This window comes from Vidua chalybeata, chromosome 5 (assembly GCF_026979565.1).
Source record: "Vidua chalybeata isolate OUT-0048 chromosome 5, bVidCha1 merged haplotype, whole genome shotgun sequence".
Taxonomy (NCBI): domain Eukaryota; kingdom Metazoa; phylum Chordata; class Aves; order Passeriformes; family Viduidae; genus Vidua; species Vidua chalybeata.
In genome coordinates this window covers 37,311,655-37,331,074 of record NC_071534.1, presented here as the reverse complement: position 1 = coordinate 37,331,074, position 19,420 = coordinate 37,311,655, and the positions used below count along the sequence as shown (strand labels likewise).

Here is a 19,420-nt window from a genome sequence, read left to right as displayed (position 1 = left end):
GAATTCTCTCTACTGGAGAGTTCTCCTTGTTAGGGTGACTTAGAACATCTCAATCCTTGACCTGAATTGTTTAAAGCTAACTCAGGGATTTCAGTAGTCTGCCTATCTGAACGGCAGCTGATCAATTACAAGCAAAGAAAATGTGTGGAGACTAGATAAAAGTAATGTCAGTATAAGATTAAGGATCTGGTATTTATGTACTTTTATACCAGTCCATGTGAAGGTATCTCATGATGAAAGTGAATTTTGATTACTTAAGAAAAAATAAATCATTACCTGATGGAAAAATACAGTGGCTTTAAGTGCACTATCTTTGTAGGAATCAAGCTACATATTTCTTGGCACTTACTGTTGCAGAAATGTGGATGCTCAACCAGTCAGGGAAAGATCTGACAGCTTTGTCATTCCTCTGAGCTCTGTAGGAAGTGTTGGAAGAGGCTGTCAGCTAGCCAGGAGCTGGCAGATCTAAAGGCCTTTTGTGTTTCAGCAAGCAAGCTCTGTCAGACATAAAGGGAAGATGTGCATACAAAAAATCCACAACTTCCTATATCTGAGGAATGTTTACAATATTTACATCCTAGGTATAACATCAGCCTGCATTAGTCCAAGCCAAAACTGCCAACTGAAATAAACCAGTTCTGCTTCACCTTTCTTATGTGTTTCTCTGTATTTGCACTTGTGGAGGCACAAACATCAAGGTAGTGAACCAATTCAGGGACCTGATTTCAATTAAAACCAATTTTTTTCCTGCTGGTTATTTTTTTAAATATAGATCAGTTGCCAACTGTGGTTAAACAGCATCTTTACAAGGAATGAGGAGTTCTGGATTAGGGGAGAGATCAGGAGAAATTCTTTTGGTAGCAACATTGAATGAAACTGAGTATGTTCATGATATGACATCCATTGGGCTGTCCATGCAATAAAGAGAAGATTCTGTAAATAATTATTTCAGCTAAGCAACAGCACAAAAATTATCAAATTAGTACTTCAAAGTAGAACTCTAGTAGATGTAATGTATAGCATCATTTTCTTTGCTGAAACTCTTCAATTACTGTTTAGCAACACAAGGTACAGCTAAACAGTAGCAAAAGCAGAAGTGACAGGGCTCTGCTAAAATGATTGGACATGATAATATTAATGGTGTTTTCCAGCCTAAACAGTTCTGTGATTCTGAGACTAAACAGTTCTATGATTCAGCACCAATGCATAGAAAAAATTGAAACTTATATGATAAGAGTAGCAAAGAAACTTACCAGCATTTTACTGCTATCTGACCAAAAACAAAAACAAAAACAAAAACAAAAAAAAACCCACAAAAAACAACAACAACAAAAAAAAAAGATCAGTTGAGATTAACGGCATAGACCCTTGTCTTTGCTGACTTTTATTTTTGCCATCTCCTTTTCCAAACTAGAATTTCACCCAGAGTATGTGAATTTTGCAGTGAACTATTTTGGGAATACTCAATGTATATATCTACAACACCTGCTACATTATGTCACACAAAGTGGCATTGTGCAGAGATCCAGTGTTGTGAAATTGGAAAAGCCATAGCATCATCCTGCTGTACCTGGGATAATTAGTCTCTCTGAGAGTACCTAAGGTGGTAATGTATCTTCCAGCTCTGGACCCAGCTCACTCATCTGTACCTTGGGGACCTTTACACTGTGCAGTGTAGGAGATGTATTTCCTGCCCTGGGTGCACAGATCTGTTGTGCACGGATCTCCAGATACTCATGCTTACACCATCACTGTTGAAATGTGTTTATAGTAGATTCTCTCAAAGCTCTTTGGGTTTAAATTCTTCAAATCTGTGCTGTGGAATTGAGTTGAGGCAAATTAAGATGCACAAAATAAATCAGTTACACTGTATCTTGTTACAAATGAAATCAGGCTAATCATGATTAATTTTCACCCTCAGCAGGCTCACAGAAGTTATCTTGGGTATTTTGGTGAAGATGAGTTTTAAAATTGGTTTGTGTAACATATAATCTGTGCTGTACATAATTTATGTTTAGATATTCAGACCAATTCACTACCGGTGAGCTGTAATAGTTAATTTAGAAATTTGCACTTTATAACTTACAGGTAATATTTTGAATAGGGTTATATCTTTGTTTACACTCAGATACATTTTGAATTAGTTTCTGCTGTAGACAAGATGTAGCATGTCAATAAACAAAGGATGCTGTGCTTTTTGTACATTTTATCCTCTCATATAAATAACCATAATTCAGAAACAGCCTCACTGAAATCAGAAAAATGAAATTATAGACAGAGAATTAGAAGAAAATTGGACCCCCAGTTTCTAAAATGGATGAATGTATCCAGTCATTCAGAAGAAGGAAAAAAAATCAAAAAATAATAACAAAAAATTATATTTTTTTCATTTATGTAGCAAATAGTTGTAAAAATAAGCAACATCTGGAGTGGCAGAAAATATTCTGAAACTAAGGGTTTCTTTGTCCCAGACGTGGTCGCATCTAATAAGTATCTCTTGTCAATTTAACTGTTCTATTCTTCATCAAAATAAGATAAACAGTACTTGATAAACAAACAAGTAATGAAAAACACAATAAACATGCTGGCAGTTGTCTTCATAAATTACAATAAAAACCAATATTATTTTCCTGTTGTATATTGTTTCAGTGTTTGAACAAGATTAATCATGTATGCAGTACTCATATAATCTGTTTGAACAGAAACAGTGCAGTAATTGAACAGTGCAGCAGAAACAAGCAGTAATTCACAAAGTAAAAATGTACTAATACAATCTGTGGACATGGGTGGAAGAGGAATTCCATCCAGTCCTCTTTCAACTGCCTCTGCTGTCTTCTGTGTTATAAAATACTCCTTTAGCTATTTAAGTTTTTTAATATGTGAGTTAAGTACAGCAAATGATTGACATGTTGGAATGTTTTCATAAATTACCCCGGTAATTATTCCTTAGCAAACTGAGTCTTCAACCTCAAATGAACAGCCATGAATCAGCTTTGAAAGGAAATGGTTAATTTTATCTAGTGAGCATCATGATTTTGATATTAAAAAAAACAAAAAAAAAAACAAAAAAAAAAAAAAAAAAAAAAAAAACAAAAAAAAAAACACCCAAAAAAAAAAAAAAGATAACCAGAATCTGTTTACCTAAAACGATATGTCAGATACTTGTCAGATTAATTCAACACTGGGTGTGTTTGGTCTGATCTTTGATCTTTACTTTCTTTTTTTGACCCTAATTGTTTGCTCTGACCTGCTCCCTCTGCTGGAGTCTTGGATAAACTGAATGGCAAAATTGTTTCCTAAAAAGATTAATCATGCACATACTGTTTGCTTTACAAATGTTCTGCAGTCCAGATATAAGTAAGACTTTGATGGTTGTTTATATGGAAGAATTGCCTGTGTTCGAGAATAATGCATGGTGTTTAAAATCACTATGTTACAGACCTTCTGTGGTAATAAGCCAAATTTTGTTCTCTGTGACATCAGAGGAACTCAGTGACAGGTGTTGGGAGTGCAAAAGTCTGGCCAAAGCATTTTGTTACTTTGTGTTGAATCCAGATGTGACCTATCAGCCTTATTTGCCAGGATCCAGTATTATATGGGCCAATACACAACAGCACAGAAGAGATGAAGACAGAGCCCTCCTGACCTTAGTGGATCACCTTTGAGGTTTCCCTAAATTCACGGTGCTTGATCTTACCATGTATATCTATTTACCATTGTGATGCCTGGAACAAGCACCACTGGTGTGACTAGGAAAGGTGTGAGAGGGACAGGGGGAGTACTGTCCATTTACTGGCATGAAATTCTCTGTGAGGTGTGCAGGCACACAGGCTCACTGCACATGACCACACAACATCATTTGCTTGTTGCAGGGCATGTTTTAATACAAAGGAGTTGGGTCCCTGGAGAGAGTGAGCTTCAATGTCAAGTAACAAAAATTTTAACTAATGTGTAACAAGTGATCCTCTTTTAGCTTTACACCCCTTTCGTGTAAACCTGTACCATGGGATCTGTTGCTGTTAATTGGCTATTGCAAATAATATTACAGAGGGTAATGAATTTTTAAATACTTAATAGTAGCATTTGTCATTATCAATATGCAGAAGGGCAGAAACATCCATGCTATTGCCACTTGTTATTTACCTTGAATACCTTGATAGTGAGATTTCCTACTCTGTAATGTCTATAATGGCTCTCTCTACTGCTTGTTCCTACCAATGTACTAGTTCTTCTTCTAGAAGATTTTTCTGAATACAAAGATGTACTCTTCAAATGTGAATAATTTAGTGGAAATTCATATCTTAATCATAGTTTGCAATAGGATCCTTCAAAGAATCACAGATGAAGTTTGAAGCTGGTTATGAAAAGAAGTACTATGGTTTAATTGTCAGAAAACACTTAAAATGCTTATTTATGCATGCTCATATTCTGCCCTGTGTTGCTCTGCACGGGTGTATTAAACATGCAAATACATGACTAGCAATTTTCATGTTGACTTTGAAAGATAGTGTAATCTAGGAACAGTAAAATGAAAATACGGTCTTTTTGCTTAGTCTATTGACAGCTTATGTATTGAACTTTGGTAAATTGGTGTAAATGCCATGATTGGACAGTGTGATCTAATGAAAACATTGCTGGACAACTCATCATCAGCATTGTTTTCCTCTGTGTTGTATAAACATCTGTTTGCCTGTGAACTTGTCACTTAGCATTAGGTGTCTTAGTTTCCTTTCTGGAATATGATGGTAATTATTATTCTATTTATTTATTGATATCCTCAAATGAAAATAGCTATAGCAATTTATTTGTAAGAAACTTTTTGGAAGGAGCTTCTATTACTACAATTTTGGCAAATAGATTTATCTCCTTAATGCAGCTGTAGCATATGGAGGTACTTTCCATACAAGATGAAGCATTTGTATTAGTGGATGGTATGCAGTCAATAGCCAACGTGTTCTTCCATCATTCCATGGATATTAGTTATATCCTGCCAGTACTAGAAACAAGAGTGCTGTGTTAAAAGGATAAGCAGAGCAAAGGAAGAGCAGATGTAGGATTCACCTGTTTTCATTATTTTGTGTTACTCCATGTAAGCTAGTGTCAAATTTTGCTCTAAATGAATTAAGGAAATTGTCTTCGTTTAGAAACTGTTCTCAGCTGGTAACAACTAATGGACTATATTCAGTCTATTGACAATATTTTATGAGAGTGCTTTATCTTTCAAAGACTTCCATAAAAAGAATTGTTAATACATCTTGGATAAGGCAAGCTTAGAAGAATCAAATATTAATAATAAGTCTTGATATTTTTTTTAAAATCAAACAGGTTGAAACTGTTTAAATAAATTGGCTACAAAATTAATTATCTTTAATATTGTATTATTGTATTAGACCTGGAATGGATAGACATGTTTGTACCATTCAGTATAATAGACATTTAGCCTAGTAGAAGTTTAGCATGTATCCCTAGGCATAATTTTGTTCTCCTTTAAAAGACATAAATATAATGTGAAAAGCCAGTCTTCCATGATGAATAGTCACTGAAACATCTCTTGTAATAACAGTTAATAAAAGGTTAGTAATGTGGCCTGCAGACTCATCTATTATATGTTAAGAACTAGTTCACTTAACTTGTTTTACTGGTTTTCTGGAATTCATTGGGAACTACTTACTTTTAAGATGGTAACTGGATGTTTTTTCAGTGTGTTTATTCATTAACAATAAAACTGAGGGAAACAAAGACCTGTCATATTTGCCTTCTTGGATGTTGTTTTGCAAATGCTCAGAATTTACTCATCCACTCACCCAGAAAAAAAAACCAGGTAGATGCATGTGCAGTTTTCAATATTTTCTGGTCTTCAAAGATTTAATCAGAGCTAGGATTCCTTTAACAAGTCACTAGAGACACTGCGTGGTGACTGATTGGTACAGAGTATAAATAAGATATCATTATACTGAGACATGTTGCCAAAGCAGTCACTAAAGCAAAGCTCCTTATCTTTTGAAAAGGTGAAAGTTTCACTTGCTGGTATGCTGCTTTTATAGTCAGCAGTTGGAAATAGGCTGCAGGAGTGCTGATGGGAGAAGGGACAATGCATTCATTTCACTATTCAAAATAACATATTGCCTTTTCAGTCTGATACGGCAGCTCATGGTGGTTTTCACCGAGATGGGACTATGGCTGACTCTATTCAGAGCATTTGTAAATTTAGGGTATACTCTTACCATATTGCTCCTCCTGTCATCAGTGGGATTTATATGTGCTGTGATGCTGGGAGATGGGAGTAGTTCTGTTACACTGAGTTATTTAAACATTTTCAGTAGTCAAATACTTCTAAGTTTTTCATCACTGTAGTTTGTAAGAGTCTACCAAGATTTGATACAAAATCAGAACCATTCTGCTGAGGATAGTTAAAGTTCCATTACCTTGATTTTAATATTTTTAAGCATTACATTGCAAATGCTGATGTGTAAGCCAACTTTCATGCCTTTCTTCTTCCTAGAGAGAGCAAATTGCTAATTTTTACAGGCCAGCACTGAAAGGAGAAATCAGAAAACCCATTTGAAGGAAAGACACCATCATATGTGCAGGATGTAAGACATATCCTCTGCAATTGTTACTGGTTTTCGTTGTAATGATGGAGTTTACCACCTAGCTGTTTCTGGCTGTTAGCTGTGCTTGATCTAGCTAATGGCTGTAAATCTCATCCTAACCACATCTTCTTGGCAGGATGGTCCAAAATGCTAGCAAACCAAAATGCTGAGAACCTTCTTTATGTATCTCTAGAGCACTGTGAGGAATTTCTGTCCAGAAGCCAAACTTTGTATTGTCCGCACAAGATGCAGTGACTGATTGCATTGCATTAACTCTTTTTGTTTGTCTCTAACTTCTCTGAACATCCCCCCAAGAAGTAACTTTGTGCCATGACACTTGCATCCCTTAGTCATTCCAGTGAACAAAAATTTGATTAAATGCATCCATGGTAATTCTGAAACAAAAGAATACTCTGAATCTAAAAACTGTGAGCACAGACAAACTACTCCTTTGCCAGTGTAAGGGAAGTGTGTGTTTTTTAGGGAGAAATAATGTCACCTATTTAGCCAACTGGTACAGCTGGAAGAAGTAGAGAGCTTTGATTTCTGTGCCTGAAAGTTTCTCAGTTTTTCCAACTGTGTCAGCTAGCCTCATCAAATACATTACCTCTCACTACTGTAGTCTGCCTTATATTCTTAAACCATTACAGCTACAAGAATAGCACATTGCCAACATAGACTGTAATGCCCTGTGTATTAGTTGCTGGTATCTTGAAAACTACTTTAAAAAGAGATTATTGAGCAAGCTTGGGGAATAATTCCTGTTACCTCCATCATCCATGGAAATATTTAAAAGATACATAGATGTGGTACTTAGGGACATGGTTTAGTGATAAATGCATGGCAGAACTGGATGACCTGAAGGGTCTTTTCCAACCCAAATAATTCCATGATTCTGTGAAATATGCATAGGTAATGTTTAGTAGTTTGGTTGCACAAAAACACCTTTGTATGTTATATTCCAAGAAAAGAATCACGTGGGGGGAAAAAATAACCAATCTAACAGAAGGAAATTATTTAACTAATAGGTTTAAAAATAGTTAGAAATTGCTGCAGTGTACACTGGGAAAAAGGAGAGGTTCTCCTCCATCGTATGGTGCAGTATACAGACTTTACCACGAGTGGAGTCCAAAAAGGAGAATAGGACATAGCAGTTCACTGTTGCCAAATCCACCTCTGGGGTCTAAAGATGTTATTAAGGAAAATGCACTTATTGTTGGTTTTCTTCTTGGGCATCAAAGCATGTAGTGAAAACCACCTTCTCTTACTCTAATCCTCTTAAGATGTTAGGGTCTGGGTAAACTGCTGCTGACTGGTTCGTCATAGGGTCCTGTGGGCGATAAAAGCAGCCAAGTACTGCCTTCTAGTAATAGAAGTTAATATGCCAGAAAAGCAGACTTCAGGTTTGTCTCATCAGCCAGAGCACTGGTTAGTGCTGGGTTTGTAGTATGCCCTAAATACTTGTGTGTCTGAAGACGAATCATTCCCATCTTCCACCAGGGCTGGCTTTTTAAGTCTAAAATGTGATTTGGCATGTTTTCAAAAACCCATTAAGACATGTGTTGAAAATATCATAATCAAAATGATCTTGTTAAAATATTTGGTTTATCTTAATATTCGGTAATATATAATTCACTACCTGGATGAGTTTTTCTTTTGCCAAATAAATCCATGTTTTTATTCCTTTGCCAGAATAAATCCTTTGAGCCTTTATCAAAGTGAAAGGGCAATAACCTGCTAAACAGTATGAAAGAATTAGGTGATAAAGTGTTACAGTAAAAAATGAATTTAATAAGTACACATTTCTCAAATTGTACTTTGATTTTTAAGTGAATGCAGAAACCTTATTCAGTATTGATTTGATAATTGTTCTAAAGTATTAACACATTTCCTTTATTTTAAAATCTCTATGTGAAGTATGTTTTTAAATTATACATTTTAAAATTCACCAAAAGATCAAACATCTAAATTAATTATGCTGACTAAAAGCATATATTCTGTAATGTGAAACAGACTGTGAGTAATGAGAACTAGATGGAGTAGGAATAGGATGCCTACCCACCAAAGTACAGATAACTTATTTACCTTGTAAGCTCTCAACAGCTGGAAGAAATAAAGTTATCTAAATAGTACCCAAAGTAGCTGGAAACTATAAGCACTGCCACAAATGTGTAGATTTGTTTAAGTAGTGGGAAGTTTTAAATTACTGTATAATGCTTGCATAAAATATGCAGGTCACTCCTAATTTTATATTAAGAATCTACAGAAATTTTGATGCAGTTGTGTAAGTTGTATCTTCCACACAGAATTTTATTACGCAATTTGTTTACAGTCTTGGCACTCAATGAAAAGCAATTATAATGATACTGTAGGGCATGGGGAAGACAGTGGAAAACAATGAAAAGGCAAGTAAAGAATCAAAGGGTATTATATGAAATTTAGTCTAAAATATAGATTGAATGAGCTCTGACATAGCTGATATTGCTGGTGGTTTCCTGTACCAGGAACTACTATGGAACCCCACCAGGAAGTGTGTTACAGAGCAGGATCACATTACACCCTTGTTTTATGGTTCATTTCACTTATTTAATGCAATTTGAGTACCTGTAACAAAAGAGCACTCAAAAAGGGAATGTTTATTATTTGAAAATATGTCATTTCTGTAAGCCAAGTTGGGTTTTGGGGACACCTGATGTGCCTGTGTGAGGCAAGGCAGAGCAGTATGACCATGCAACAGGATGTATGGCAAAAGCAAAGTGTTACCATATTAACAAAATGTTAAGGATGATGCAGATACTTTGTATCTGTTTGCCTTTGCCTGTCTAGTTTAGTAAACCAAGTGTACTACAGCACTACAACAACAAAAATCACAGCGATTTTCCTTTACTACTCCAAGTACATTTTAATACAGTACAGTGGTTTATTAAAATTATGTCCACTAAAAGTATTGTTTAGTGTTCTAGCTGATTTATAGAGCATGATAAAACACTCCAAAATCTCTGGAAATGGGGAACATGCTACAGCCTGTATTGGTTTGACAAAGCTGTGTTTGTATGAAAAAGGAATGTTTAACGTGCTAAGTAGATAATGATTCATCAATTCTGGCAGAGGAACGAATTTTTATTAATGTAGTACTTAAAAATGTGTGGAATGAACAGCTGGATGCCACAGTTGTGGCATGCCATATTAAGTCTCTGTCTGTTTTCCCCTACAGTGATCTCAGTATGAACAACATTACTAAGCTGCCCTCAAACCCTGTGCACAATCTCCGCTTCCTGGAAGAGCTGTAAGTATCATTGTATCCTTGATGGGCCTAGTCAGCACTAGGCACATTCCTGTGTTTGTCTCTCATGCTTACTGTGGGAACCAGATAAAACGGTGCAGGAAAGCTGTCAGCCTGACACTTTTGGCACATGCGGAAACACTTAGTTGAAAAAAAACCAATTGCTTGTGATTCTGGAAATGAACTTATAAAAGAGTTACCATGAGGCTACAACTTCTCTAAGCAGAGACAGAGCCAAACAAATTAAAATTTTTAAACAAGGACTGTTTAAAAGAGCTGGATTGCTTTTTGGAAATAGTTAAGCAGCAGGATATTAAAAGTTTGAATACTGGCTCATGTTTATTACAATCCCAAGTAAAGCTGTAATCAAAACCAAAACCTGCTGCCTTGTTCTGCCAGTGTCAAGGACAATTGAGTCCACATTTCATAGTATGGAGACTTCTTGTCCTAATCACTTTCAATTACTGTTTCCTTACTCTTAAACTTAGCATCCCTGAAGGCTGACTGTGGAGTGCAGAATCCTGCAAAAAGCTTAGTTATGCTATCTACTGCATTCACCGTGGGGAAAAAGTGCATTGCGAAAACTAGCTGATCAAGCATAACATCAAAAGAGGAATGTTGGCTTGAAGTGATTGTGACTAATCAAAAGTGAAAAGTATTGTGCATTCATGAGACCTGGATTTGGGAGTGACTCTAGTTATAATGGCCCAGGCTTAAAAGAAAATGTAGGTTTCTGAGGAGTGATGGAGACTCTCTAACTGATGCACCATAGATCTTGTGGAAAAAATCAGGTACCTGCATTTGCATGAGTACTGCTAAATATTGATTAATAGGCTTTTATGAAATGTGGCTTTTCAGTTTTTAGAACTGAAAACCTGCTTTTTAACACACTTAGCTGCTAACATGCCATAAAATCCATGTAAGATGTGCAAAGTCACGGTGCTACCCTTCTTGCAAAGATATGGTCTGTTTTAAGCTATAAAATGGTGTACAGTCCTCTGCAATTTAAGTGGGTATTACACTGACAGCTTTCAGTATCCTTGCTAACTCTCAATTCAATTTTGCCATCTGGTCTTTCCAGCCAGCATCTACCAAAAAAAACCCAAAAACAACAACCAGCCAAACCAAACCAAAGAAATTGAAACCATTTTGTATGCTAACTTCAGACAACAACCTATTTGCAAGCAGGTTTTCTTTTCCTGTCTTATTTTTATTACTCTCAGCACTTCTATTTGGAAAGCTTTATTTAATTTTATTCTGTCTCACTTCCTTTACTAACTCCTTTTCTTTGGTTATCAATATCTGTCTTGCCATTAGTGCAACTTTCAAATAATTTAACAAACAGGAACATAACACAGAGGGATGTCACACACCAAGTGTTAACAATATTAAGTGCACATAGATTGAATCATGCCTCAAAGCCCCTGCTTGTGGAGTTCTTCATCATGTTCACATTTCCTTGTCCAATCTCCTGTCAATTGTAATAACTCTACTAAAACCTACCAACCCAATTGCTTTCTGGCCATTAAAGGAAACAATTTAAACAAAAGTTTGGGCTTTTCCTGGAAGGAGATTCTAATACATCCAGGTTACCTTCACTCTTTCATTTTATGATTAAATCACAGGATCACAGAATCAGTGGGGTTGGAAAAGACCTTTGAGATCATCAAGTCCAACCCATGACCTAACACCACCTTATGAACTCAACCATTGCACGGAGTGCCACATCCAGTATTTTTTTAAACACCTCCAGAGACAGTGACTCCACCTCCCTGGGCAGCTAAATGGCCCAAATTGTAAGACTTAAGTCACTGCCTTGGAAACTGTTTTGTGCTGTATATCATCTTCCTGATCAAGACTTTTGAAGTGTTCTTGCCTTCTCCTTGTGCTGGGCCTACCTTTTTCACTGGAAATATTAAATCTTTATTCTTACAAGCCTCTGCTCCAAATTAAGTAATTCCAGTCTTTCTTTGCTGGTAGTACCAGCAAGGTATTTATTTTTTACTATGTTTTGTTCTACATATACATAATGAATCCTTCCATTTGTTTCACACCAGCCAATCACTTCTATTTCTCATTAGTTTAGTGCAGTTTCATGAAATCCTTCTAGTTTGTATTCCCTTTAAAAATAAGCTTAAAAAACTGAAGCATTGGAAGATGTGAGGCAACTGATGTGAGGCAACTTCTCATTGTGATGAGAGATTGTTTGGTGTTCAGAAGCAAGATGATCCAGCCTAGTATTATATAGAAAAATGTATAGACAATGGGAAGGGAATTTTTTATTTTATTCAGTTTTGAAGTGGGGGAGAAGAGCCATTGTAGTTCTCATGCTCCCATATATTAATTTTTGAGCAGTGATTATACATTTGAAATTTTTTTCCCATCCACATGATTTTTCTAGTTTACCTGAGAAATCTATGTTTTGTTTGTGTGGCTCAGTTAAAAGGTACTCTTGAAAAACATAACTTAGCCCATAATTCAGACATTGTTAAAGTAAGATTTTATGAGATCTTTACTAAAGCATTGTTTCATAAAATTAAAATCCATCTTAGAAATGTCTATCTGATCTTTGAAGAACACAATAACAGTAGATTGAAATGCAGCTTTTAGGGTTTTTCTAGTGTTGAAAAAAGTCTTACTAATCCCTTTATTTTTATTAGAGATCTGGTTCAAACATCTGATAAAACATCTTATAACTGAACCACTGAATTTTAGCTGGGATGTTACATCCTCACTGCCTGGTTTGGCAATACTATTAAGTGATTATCCTGAAAGAACTGAGCTTTTGTTAAAACTGTTAAATTAATTGTTTTGATTCCAAAGCAGTGGCGTATAAGACAGGTCTGTTTAGCCAGTTCTGACCTTCCAGGCTGAATCTCATCCACTTTTGCAGCCAAGGTTAGACATTTCTGCATGCAGCATTCTTGTAAACCTGATGATCATGACCGGTACTTATTTTTAACCAAAGACTATGATCACCAAAGTAAAACATATTGTGTTTTTTGGGTGCATGTTCCTCTGAAAATTTTGGGAAACATTGAAGTACTTGAGACTTTCTAACTCTTAAAGTAATGAATTCTGAGCAAAATCTTTTATTTGTGAAAATGATGGGCCTTTCAGACTTAATTTTCTCTTAAAGCATATATGACAGAACTCCCACCAAGAAAGAAGTATGCTTCAGATGCTTGATTATCAGCAAGTTGCTCTGCTTGAACTTGTACAACACTATTAAGTCAAATTCTTCATTATAAATTCAAAATAACTGCAGATATTTATCAGTCTGACTGAATCCAAGACTCACTCTCATGTGGATTATTTCTAGACATATGTCATTATATAGGATGTGTAGAATGCCTGTTCTAATAGAGCCATGAATTAGAGTAATGAATGGAAAAAAGATTTTTTAAAAAATCTAAAGGGTGGGACTCTTAACAGTTTTAGAAGCAACTACATCTGAGTGCAAACCTAATATTTTGTGATTAGTTGCACTTCAAAGCAGTGCCTGAAACTATTTTTTTAGAAATGAATGTCTCAATGAAATGTGAGGAAGAAAGCCAATAATAATTTAAAACTTTGAATCAGACCAAACTACAAAATCTCTCCAACTAGATATATATCCACATATAAATATATATGCATAAATATATGCACAGACACCCACACATGCACATATATAAGGCTTTCATTTTAATTTTAAACACAGGAACATTCCACAGATAAGCAAAGCTTCAAGTGATATTTAGTAAATTGCTATTTTTCAGCAACTTAAATTGGGTGTTTTAGTAAAACAGAACAAAAGACTGTTGTATTATAATTACTTTACTACAGAGCAGGACAGTCCCAAATAACCTCTTTCTACAAAATCAAGTAATAAAGTCACCCCAAATAATTTGCAATCTACATACAAGCACAAGGATGTTTTCTGACACACATCTTGAAATCAAATAAATATATCTTCAAAGTTTATTGATTGGTCTTGGCATTATTATAGTGATCTCTTAGGCAAAAGTGCCTTTAAAAGTACAATTTACTCTAAAACAGAAGTGCAAAATGGCAGGTACAGTATGGAAGAAGTGTATTATGTGAATCTTACCATGATTTGTGTTGAAATCCCTTTACACTTCAAAAGTGGTTAAGAAGCCACTGTATATGTGAAAATAAAGTCCTAAATTGCCAGGCATGATCCATTATGACCTGGTTGTTTTTTGTTTTTTCTTTTTATTTCTCCCTCTGTTTGCTCTTTCTTGCTACAAAGAGGTTTTCAAAGGGTTAATGGGAATTAGGTGTTCTTTGCCCCACTGACTCTGAGTCGTGGAACTGAGATCTCTGGTCATGTACATTTTTGAAGACTGAAAGCATTTGCTCTTGAGGTCCTGTACAGTCTTTAGTTTTGTACTGGTGTAGGCACATTGGGACTAGCATTGGAAACAGATTCCGTACTTTTAACTATAACATAAGCTGGTAGAAAACATGAAAGTGCTGCAGCTATAGTCCAAAACTTTTTTGAGAAAGTGGGGGAATCATGTAATTACTTCAACAATCTTGGAACGTTATCATTAAATACTAAAATATTTCCTAAAGGTTAATCTGCATACATTGAAAAACCCCTAAGGCAAGAGTAAAAATGCTGGCAACTGACATGCAGAAGTAAAATAAAAATAGAGTATCATCTAGGGTCTCAAACTATCCACACATTCCAATGTCACTTCAATACCAGTTTTACAGTTCTTGCAGGGTTTAGTGGAGCTTGTCCTGGTGGAAATTGGTTTGTGTCACCTCCATCAGCTAAAGTTTCAAGAGCTGTCACTACTAAATGGCTTGTGATCCCCTAGGTAATTTCAGAGCTGTGCACAATCTAACACCCAAGTTGTGGATTCAGCTTCTTTGTATAAATGGCAAATTTGGTTTCTTCACTTCATGTGTGCATCATGCAGATCAGACTGTGTCACTGTGTTCAGTACATGGTGTTTGTCAACGAGAAATGTCTGTCACCAGCCCAGCAAATGGCCCATGGCACACTGTAAATTCTGTTGCTGCAATACAAATTTTGTTGATACCTGGGGACTGTGGTTTCCCAACTTTGCTTTAATATAGGGATGCACTCAAAGTCCTGACAGATGGAAGTGCACCAGTTGTCTTGAAATATGTTGGTAAAAACAGTAAGGAGATGTTTACCTAGTTAATCAGTTGGAAACAATGACAAGTTTTCTCCCCTAGTTTTTGCATGGACAGTTTAGGTTTACTAAAAAAGAGCAAACTCAAGCACAGAAGATTCCTACTGTATGAGCTAACAACTTGTAACCTTTACATCCACAAAGCAAGGGCCCTGGTGTTCTGGTGCTCTCACTGCCTTTGATGCCATCCCTTTGATGCCACCAAAGCAAGTAACAACAAAGAACTCGCCCATGTGGATGTGTCAACCTGACATCCTTCAAACTGCTCTTTTTACCATCTTATCAAGAATAACAAGATGAGGAACAGGGAGGGGAAAAAAAGAGAGAGAGAGAAAAACAACAGAGCAAATGCCTTGCTAAATCAGAGCTGCCTGCATTGTTTGTTGAATAGCTTGTGCTGACAGATAATTATTCTGGAAATGTTAATGCAAATTGCGCAGAGCAACCTTGACACTGGAACTGCTGTGCATCTGTGGGGTAAAGGGAAGAAGGGGAGATGGTGGGGTAGGAGAAAGGTAGAAGAAAACTGAAAACATTCAAGTATGCTTGCAAGCAGAAGCAATAAATGTTCTAGGTTGATATCCAAGAAACCTTGTCAGTGCTGCTGTGTTACTCTTATTGAATGTCTGTTGAAGTTTGGTTTTGGCTTGCATCTTATAAATGCTTTCTGGTAGTAGTAACTTATTATTCAGCAATATTCATTAGTTTAGAACATCAAAAAGAGTCACTGGAAGTGCTTTTTGTGTTTTGCGATCAATACAGATAGTGACATTACACTTAATTAAACTAGGGTGAAGCGTACTATATATCTGTAGATCCTCAGGCAGGATTTTAATTTAAGTCTTACACATTCTGTGTGTACTGCAGTTGCAAGTATGCAGAAATAATTTCCTTTCTTTTGTCAGTGGAAGTTCAGCCTGTTTGTAGACTGCTTAATTTCAGCACAGTGAGAACTTTTGGTACCTACATGGGTCAATTCTTTTTACTTGCTTAGGATGATGGGTAAGGAATTCAGACCACATCACATTTATATCTAATAGGTTCTCAAGCACAGTAGAATCAAATACTTCCCTCTAAGTTGTTTATTTGAATTTCCAAAGAGGAGCAGATGTAATTCCTCCAGTCATTAATTGCTGTTGCCTCATTGAACCACTCAGGAAACAGCAGCAATCTCAAAACCTGGATCTACGCAATTTGTGTTCTTTGCCTATCACACTGAAATTACTAAACAGGCAACACATTTTTCATTATTTTCAGTTTGATCATACTGCATGGTGCTGCAGTACACTTCAGTCAGTTCCTGCTATTAATGATTATTACTTCCTGCCTTTTCTGATGATACTGACACTACTGGGATAAAACCAAAACCAGCATCAGAAATGTGAATGACACCTGGGAGACCCAGCCTAGGAAATATTATGTATATGATCCACCATTTATTGCTCCATCTTGCTGTAACATTTAAATACTGAGAAAGAAATGTTAACAATTTTAAGATAGTTCTGAGAGTTGTGATTTGGTGACAACATTCTTCAAACACAGAAGTGCTGCCTATTAATGAATGTATCCATGGGATCCACTGCCAGGAATCATGTGGGATGTCCTGGCTGGTGCTGGAGTCCCTCCTGACAGTTGTCCTTGGAAGGCAGGTACTTGGATACCTGTTCAGCAGAAGGACCTGTTGTCAGTGCTGGCTAGGGATAGCTTCACAAAGGAACAGATCAGCTGTCTTTAGCACTGATTGGATCACAACCATGCCAGATGCAGAAAGAGTCTGTGCCTTTTTTAAGTGGAGAAAGAAACAGTATGTTTTGAACCATATTCTTAACTGACAAAAATCTATGATCTGTTTCATCAAAGCCAGTCCAAGATCAAATACACACTGATTTCATTCCAACTGCTTTAGGTCTGTTGGAGTTATTCCAGTTTACATCCTATGAGAATTTGGCACATGCATTTTAAAAGTCAATTAGGCCCTAAAGCAAGAGCAGACTGTGTTATATTTGAATTTCCAACTAAAATCTAAGTAGCAATAAGCGTAACATACAGCACAATTATGACTTGCACACTCTTCTCCCCTTATTTAAAGAAAGGAGAATATCTTTACATTTTCTTCTTTGATCTCTCTGAGCATCAGATTTTTAATAGATCATTTGACTCACATTTTGTTTTATATTATAGTAATTTTATAGTTTTAATTAACATGACAGATTGAAATATAAAAAGATAATTAAAAAGCTAATTAGAATACAGACTAACATTTAAATTCCTAGGCTAGCAAAGTACCTCTGAAAAACCATTTTGAAATATGTGCTGATATCATCCATGAATTATTAACACTGTAATTAATCACCTATTAATTCATACATTTCTATTGCGTTAGTCTGAGAATAATCATTAATACATATAAAATCAAAACTGTTATCTCAAAGTTTTAGTTGACTTTGGTTAAGTACTATATGAATATCCATATTGTCAAAGCTTTTTTGATGTAAGTAGCAGGAATGTTTCATGTTACCTATTTGTCGATGTATATGTAAACTGAAGAAAATTAGAAATAAAAATATATAAATTATATATTGGCTATATATTTATATAAGTGGAGTAAATATATGTGTAGTTGTGGGCCTGTGTACCTTTAGTTTGCCAGGAAACAAAATTGAGGCAAGGTTCAAGATTAGTAAATTCTTCCTTGAACAAAGGCAATTTTTTATACCAGAACAAGTTATTCTAGAAAAAGATTTGGAAATTTGTGTTTTCTTGTTATACTTCCATGTTGTTCCTCCCCAAATAGCCATTTCCTGCATTAGAAATTGGGCTGTAGATTTAGGATCGATAGTAGTGTTATTGATGCATCTCCTCAGAGAGAAGTAAATTGCTGGCAAATATGATACTGTGGCAGGATGCAAATGAGAGCCCCATTTCTACTTGTGTCAGCACAATTTTTTCCCCAGACTTCAATGAGACTGATATTTCACCATGGATCTTTATCAGGTATTCAGAACAATTATGGCAGTTGGAGGAGGCAGATCAGCCTTTTAAGAAAGAAGTTTCAAATTACAAAAGAGAGTTTCTTATCTCTACACAAGGTATAAGAGACACAGTCCATGATTACATTAATTTTAATGGAATTTTCTGCATACTAGTGTTTTAGCACAAAATTCAGGAAGGTATCACACACAGCAGAACAGTTCCATCTTTTGGGGTTTTTCACTTTCTCAGGCCTTCTGAACTTTCAATTTATATTCACAAAAAGAAAATCATTCTATGTGATTTTTTTTCAATTTTCTGTCTGGAGAGGTTATTAGCTGGAGCATATAATGGAGTAAATGATGAATAGAAATCTGTTTTCCAAGAAAACATATAAAATTGACTGGATTGTGACTCTGTTGATATTAACCTAGTCATATATATAGATATAGATACAGAAATAGATATATAGATATAAATCTATCCATGATAACATTGTCTTAGCATGTGCAGTCTTTGCTTTCATTCCTTAAATAAAATCAGCAAACCAGTTAGTGAACAGAAGTAAAATGCAGAGTCAGAAACATACAGAAAGGATTCTAGTTCACAGAATTATTCTTGTAGAAATCCCTCTGTATCTTTGCACAGTTGAAGAATGATTTCAGATTGCATTCACAATTCCATTCTGTATAGGATATTGCACTACATGGGAACTGATTAAATATAATGCAACGCAAGTGATGCAATGACATATAACTTAATCTCTATTAAAGGGCATGCACTGGCATTAGTCTAGAAACATTGAGTCAGTGTGGTATTCATATCATAGTTTACTGGCAAATACTATGACTCAAATATATTTATCAGAAATTTGAGTGTAATGAATTTCTATTTAATTGTATCTGGTCTGAAATACGACAGTTTCACTGCTTTTTCACTTTGTAATAGTGAAGCTTGACTCTTTTTATATTGTTTATTCTCACTATATGTTGAGTCACACTGAGATCCAGTACTCCTATTCTATTGTCCTATGTTTCAACACCTTGCAATATTTGATAAGCCACTTGTCCCAGGAAATTCCATTGTGCTAATCCTGTTAGAACACAGTATGAATATGCATCACTGTTTTTCCCAAGGAAAGAGTTACCTCCCTTTCATGTCTTTTCTTTAGTTTTGATACTACTAGATTTGGAAATACACTTCACAGATGCTTGTCAGCATTTGCTGGACTAAATCTTACTTAAGCAGAGAAGGAAAGTCGCCACTACCAATATTGTACTGTCAGTGTCTTCTGCAGACTGAGAAGTAGCTGGGTTAGATTTCCCACAGGTTCTTCCTACAGTTAGTGGAAATGTGTTGTCTTTATTAAATGCCATGGTTTTTTATCTGTAGAGAAGACT

At 35.7% G+C, this 19,420-nt stretch overlaps 1 protein-coding gene across 1 annotated transcript in view; it reads left to right on the top strand.

Moving 5' to 3' along the window:
• LGR5 (leucine rich repeat containing G protein-coupled receptor 5) overlaps nt 1-19,420 on the top strand; it is a 92,675-nt gene that overhangs the window by 28,457 nt on the left and 44,798 nt on the right. Inside the window, exon 2 of the mRNA XM_053943908.1 lies at nt 9,808-9,879. Within this exon, the coding sequence (XP_053799883.1) occupies nt 9,808-9,879 (72 nt within the window). The remainder of the gene's footprint in view (nt 1-9,807; nt 9,880-19,420) is intronic.